Source organism: Pan paniscus, chromosome 16 (assembly GCF_029289425.2).
Source record: "Pan paniscus chromosome 16, NHGRI_mPanPan1-v2.0_pri, whole genome shotgun sequence".
Classification (NCBI taxonomy): domain Eukaryota; kingdom Metazoa; phylum Chordata; class Mammalia; order Primates; family Hominidae; genus Pan; species Pan paniscus.
This window is the reverse complement of record NC_073265.2, coordinates 34,924,537-34,930,536: the sequence shown is the minus strand read 5'-3', so window position 1 is coordinate 34,930,536 and position 6,000 is coordinate 34,924,537. Positions and strand designations below refer to the sequence as shown.

The 6,000-nt window shown below is 44.1% G+C and overlaps 1 protein-coding gene across 9 annotated transcripts in view; it reads right to left on the bottom strand.

Annotated features, from left to right (window-relative positions):
• Positions 1-813: 813 nt before the first annotated feature.
• Positions 814-6,000, bottom strand: part of SQOR (sulfide quinone oxidoreductase) — a 61,011-nt gene continuing 55,824 nt past the window's right edge. For 8 of the 9 annotated variants that reach the window (XM_034938707.3, XM_034938706.3, XM_055098394.1 and 5 more), the window contains 3 exons: positions 3,700-3,767; positions 2,899-3,077; positions 814-1,122 (listed from right to left, as the gene is read on the bottom strand). In XM_034938707.3, the coding sequence (XP_034794598.1) occupies positions 1,065-1,122; positions 2,899-3,077; positions 3,700-3,767 (305 nt within the window). In that variant the 3' untranslated portion in view covers positions 814-1,064. Of the gene's footprint in view, positions 1,123-2,898; positions 3,078-3,699; positions 3,768-4,095; positions 4,264-6,000 lie in introns of those variants that run through there. The other variant, XR_010109909.1, reaches the window with a different exon arrangement.

The following is a 6,000-nucleotide window of genomic DNA, read 5'->3' as shown; positions in this document are numbered from 1 at the left end:
AGTAATGGAAAACAAATTATTTTTAAGCCACTGCTGAACTTCAAATAAACTGAAACTATTTCCTGCAATATCTCTAGTACAAACTCATTCAAAACCTTGTTGGCAAAATTGGGACTGAATCTAGCAAATGCTTGCTATACACATCAGGATTCCTCTAACCCCGGTCTCACTATATGTAGGTTCCCTGAGAAACAGGTGCCTGGAGAGAACTAGGTTTGCAGGAGATTTAGTGGGGGAAATGGCTAGGAAGGATAAAGGAGACGGAACCGGAGAAGGCAAGGCGGGCCTTCACACCACCGTGAAAGATGGACACGTATGAAAACAGAGAGGGAAGGAAGGAGGACTGGATAGAAGAACCTCAGACCCAGCACAGTTCTAAGGAAGTTTCAGCCAGGTTGATGGGGGGTCCTGGAGCTAAAGTTGTCCAGTAGAGAAGTCCCACATTCCAAGGAATGGGCCAGCACTGGCGCCCCACCATGTTCAGTCTCTGGCTGGAAGAAAGTATGGCCTTAGCATAAACAGTGTGGTGGAACAAGAGGGGTGGCAGCTGGGCTCTTACTCCACTGTGCTCCCGCAGCAGGAGTTCTAAGCAGCACATGTTCAGGGCTACTGCCCACTATGTTTGAAACAATATTGTCCCTGGAATGACCCTTTTCAGTGAATCCAAATAGGCTCTGTGAAATTATGCCAGCTGTCAGCTGAATACTCACAGTAGATAACATATAAGCTAGCCCACCACCACCATATTTTTCTCCCAAGTGCTGGAACTTTTCATCCCTATCAGCCAAGATAAAATTTTCTCATAGAACACAATCAGTGACAAACTTTTATTCAGAAAATAAAAGTATTATTTCATTTTATTATTCCCAAAGAATCAAGCCCATCATGAGTAGCCCACATGGTTGCTGTTCAAAGGTACTGAAAAGGGAGGCATTTGGTCACCATTACCCATCAAGAAACTCTTTAGAAGGATAGGTTCCAAGTCCTTCGTGCTGCTCTTGGTCATTCGGTGACTGCAGTTTTGGCCCAGAAGCCATCCAAGATGAGCAAGTGCCGAGCCATCCTTAACTCATACCTAGATGAAACAACTTGCGCAGAAACGCTGGTCCTCCCCAGTAACCCCTGTAAGAAATAACACAAAAAAATGTACCTGCAGCAAGAGAGATGGGGTGACTTCAGTCAGGAGGATGCTGAAAGGGAAGCCAGGCTGCTCACAGAGCATGTTCATCAGCACGTAAAGCAAGATTGTCTAGTGAGTTGGAGAGATCCCATGACTAGGAGGGGACAACCTACTTCCAGTCCTAAGCTTTGACAAAGACTTGCTGTGTGAGCCTGGATGTGCTAACTCAATTTGGCAAATGTGTCTAAAGCCTCTACTACATGCAAACTGCTACTCTTTCTGCTTTCATTAGCTCATAATTAACTGTAGGTCAGGATTTTGCAATCTTGGCCCTATTGATATGTTGGACCAGATAATTCTTTGCTGTTGGGGGTTGACCTGGCATTATAGGACGTTTAGCAGTATCCCTGGCCTCTGCTCACTAAATGCAAGTAGCACCCCTCCAGTTGTAACAACCAAAAAGTGTCTCCAGAAATTATCAAATGTCCCTGGGGCAGCAAGGGGTAGGAAGATCACTCTTGGTTCAGGACCACTGATGTAGACACCCAGATTTCTCTCTCATATGGGTTTAGAAAAGTCAAATGAGGTCATCAGCTTTTAGAATGCAGAAGAGTGGCTGGGTGCAGTGGCTCACACTGGTAATCCCAGCACTTTGGGAGGCTGAGGCAGGTGGATCATTTGAGGCCAGGAGTTTGAGACCAGCCTGGCCAACATGGCAAAACCCTGTCTCTACTAAAAATACAAAAATTAGCTGGGCATGGTGGTGCATTCCTGTAATCCCAGCTACTTGGGAGGCTGAGGCAGGAAAATTGCTTGAACCCGGGAGGTGGAGGTTGCAGCGAGCTGAGATCACACCACTGCACTCCAGCCTGGGTGGCAGGGCAAGACTTTGCCTCCAAAAAAAAAAAAAAAGGAGGAAGAGGAATTACTCGTTTTTATTACTCTATTTGCTTATTGAATCCCTACTATGTACCTGCCTCTTTATGTGTTATCTCATTAACCTCCATCTTGTGAGGTAGGCAATGTTACTTTCATTTTGCAGATGAGAAATTTAAACACGAAGAGTGTTTAATTAAATTAAACAGAACTTTCCCTGGGACACACAGCTATGTATGTCATGCTAATAGCATGACACTGCTAATGGCCATAATGACACTGCTAATGACTTCTGCCATGCTAATAGCAGAAGTATGACTCAAATGCAGGTCTGACTCCAAAGTCTGTGCTCTTACTCACTGTTTGGTTTCTCCCATAACAATAAAAACAAAGGTAAGGGGCCAGGAGCGGTGGCTCATGCCTGTAATCCCAACACATTGGGAGGCCGAGGGGGGCGGATCACTTGAGGTTGGGAGTTTGAGACCAGCCTGGCCAACATTTAGTAGAGACCCATCTCTACTAAAAATATAAAAATTAGCCAGGCATGGTGGCAGGCACCTGTAATTCCAGCTACTCAGGAGGCTGGGGCAGGAAAATTGCATGAACCCAGGAAGTGGAGGTTGCAGTGAGCCAAGATCGTGCCACTGCACTCCAACCTGGGCAACAGAGCAAGACTCTGTCTCAAAAAAAAAAAAAAAAAAAGTAAGGTAGCAGATGATAGAGTACTTGGTATGTGAAAGTGATTTACTATTATTATTTATCCAGCAGCAAAAGAGGGCCTAGAGCATGGAAGACAGAACACTTGGTCACTGCTAATAATGAAGAAAAGAGGCTGCATCCCCTGTGGGTGGAGATGTGCTACAAATCCCTCTCCTCATCCAGGAACCAGGCAGTGCACTTACCTTAGCATCATATTCCAATACAGGAAAGGCATCAGGTCAGCTTTCATGACATACATGGAAAGGCGCTCTTTGCTTTGATCAAAGGGGAAGGTTTCTAGCGGCTCCGCTTTGTAGTCAAACTCAGCAAGAATCACACGGCTGTAGCCGGTCACCAGTGGACATGATGTGTAGCCATCATACTAAAATTGTAAATCAGACTGAGTTGGAAAGTAGATTTTTTTCATGGTACTATATTAACACTATAGAATTTATTATTTGCTGTTAGTGGTTATATATTTTTTTCTTTTCTGTATATTCTAACTTTTTGTACTGTGAAAAATGTAAATTATATTACAAAAAAAATAGTACTAATGGCAAAAACAGAAATGCCCATATTGGAGACACTAATTAAGAAAGTGCAAAACTGGGCCAGGCGCGGTGGCTCACACCTGTAATCCCAGCACTTTGGGAGGCCAAGGCGGGTGGATCACCTGAGGTCAGGAGTTTGAGATCAGCCTGACCAACATGGAGAAACCCTGTCTCTACTAAAAATACAAAAAATTAGCCAGGCGTGGTGGCACATGCCTGTAATTCCATCTATTTGGGAGGCTGAGGCAGGAGAATCACTTGAACCCAGGAGGTGGAGGTTGCAGTGAGCCGAGATCGTGCCATTGCACTCCAGCCTGGGCAACAAGAGCAAAGCTCCACTTCAAAAAAAAAAAGAAAAGAAAAGAAAGAAAGTGCAAAATTGTGGGAAAACACTACTTTTACACAGAATGGAAGATGATCATTGAGACAGTGATTCTTACAAGGCATACAAACCTTCTTTGTTGGTGTTTGATTCTTCATAATCACAGAAATTGTTCTATCAAGTATTCCTGACTGGGCAGCTATAAGAGAAATGGGAAAGTCAGAAAAATGTAAGCATCTAGGTTTTCCATGAAAACTAATTTGCAAATAACTTTAATGTAAACAAGTTAAGAAGATTCCATTTCCCATCCCTCGAGACTGTGACTAGAACATGACCTTCTTACTAATTGAAATTCTGACTACCGGAGGGGGTTCTTTAATTCATGAAAGGCCTGCGCATGTGTTTCCATGGGTTTGAAACTAAAGAGCCGACTCCCTCCAGTGCAGCTGTAAGGATGGACCTACCCCAAATCCACTGCCTCTCCTCCTGGGGTTGAGGCTGTCAACTTAGTCTGTGTGTCCACTTACTCAGTGTTCTTGGCCATGCGGATAAGTTATCCCTGTGTCCCTGTTCACAGGCAGTCTGGATTGGTAGCCCCAGGCATTTCCAATAAGACAAAGCAGGCCTTCCTCTCTACCGGACTGTACTGGCTGAGGCAGGACCAGGTGGATATAGATACAGATATAGATATAGATCTGTGGATATAGATATAGATCTATAGATATAGAGATACAGATATATAGATCGACCTGTATTTCCATCTCTCTGTCTCTTTCCTAGATAGACAGACAGACAGAACGACAGACAGATACAGATACATCGGGATTTGTTTCTGTTTTTCTTTGGCAAGAGTGGGGAGACTGCCTTTTTTGTTAGGAAAATGTTCAAATTCCATCGTTTCGTTTCATGCATCTCATCACACATGCTATTTTTTTTCTGCTGTATTTTTAGAGCAGATATCACATCAGTTCACTCATAAATCTTCCTGTCTGTATCTCTGATGGGGAATTTTCTTAACACAAACCCACAGTATTTTCACACCCCCAAAATATTAGTAATAGTTTCTTCATATAATCTAAACCCAGTTTGTGTTCAATGTTGAATAATTAAGACTGCCGAGATGGGCATGGTGGCTCATGCCTGTAATCCCAACACTTTGGGAGGCCGAGGAAAGTGGATCATTTGAGGTCTGGAGTTCAAGACCAGCCTGGCCAATATGATGAAACCCCATCTCTACTAAAAATACAAAAATTAGTCAGGCATGATGGTACACACCTGTAATCCCAGCTACTCAGGAGGCTGAGGCAGGAGAATCGCGGAGGTTGCAGCAAGCCGAGATGGCACCACTGCACTCCACCCTTGGGGATAAAGTGAGACGCCACCTCAGAAAAACAAAAAAAGACTACCCTTTTAAGGAGACAGCAGTTTGTGGCCGAGCATGGTGGCATACGCCTGTAATCTCAGCACTTTGGGGGACCAAGGTGAGCAGATCACAGGAGTTTGAGACCAGCCTGGCCAACATGGTGAAACCTGTCTCTACTAAAAATACAAAAAATTAGCCAGGCGTGGTGTCGCTCCTGTAATTCCAGCTACTCAGGAGGCTGAGGCACAAGAATAGATTGAATCCGGAGGCAGAGGTTGCAATGAGCTGAGATCGCACCACTGCCCTCCAGCCTGCATGACGGAATGAGACTCTGTCTCAAAAATAAAATAAAACGAAGATACGGCAGTTTGTGTCTCTAGAGGTAGAACATGGGATTCACATTTGAGGAAAGATGGGTTACCTTTGTATTATAAAATGCTTATTAAAGTGGTTATTTTGCAATCTCCCAAATCAGGGGTTAGCAAACTTTTTCTGTAAGAAAAATTGCAGGCCTTGTGGGCCAACGGCAAATCAAAGATATTATATAATGAGAAAAAACAAAATTTCCACCATACAAAAACAGGCAGTGGACTGCATTGCCCCATAAGCTATAGTTTGCTGATGCCCAAATCAAAGAAGCAATGATTTTTTTTTTCTAGAATGGGTGGGGGTCAAAAAAATGTAGAGTAAAGAACTCTGCTTAAAAATATTAAATGAGGCTGGGCGTGGTGGCTCACGCCTGTAATCCCAGCACTTCGGGAGGCTGAGGTGGGTGGATCAGAACAGCCTGGCCAACATGGTAAAACCCCATCTCTACCAAAAATAGAAAAATTAGCCAGGCGTGGTGGCAGGTGCCTATAATCCTAGCTACTCAGGAGGCTAAGACAAGAGAATTGCTTGAACCCAGGAGGCAGAGGTTGCAGTGAGCCAAGATCGTGCCACTGCACTCCAGCCTAGGCAACAGAGCAAGACTCCATCTAAATATATATATATATTAAATGAGGCCAAGCACAGTGGCTAATGCCTATAATCCCAACATTTTGGAAGGCCAAAGCAGGAGGATCACTTG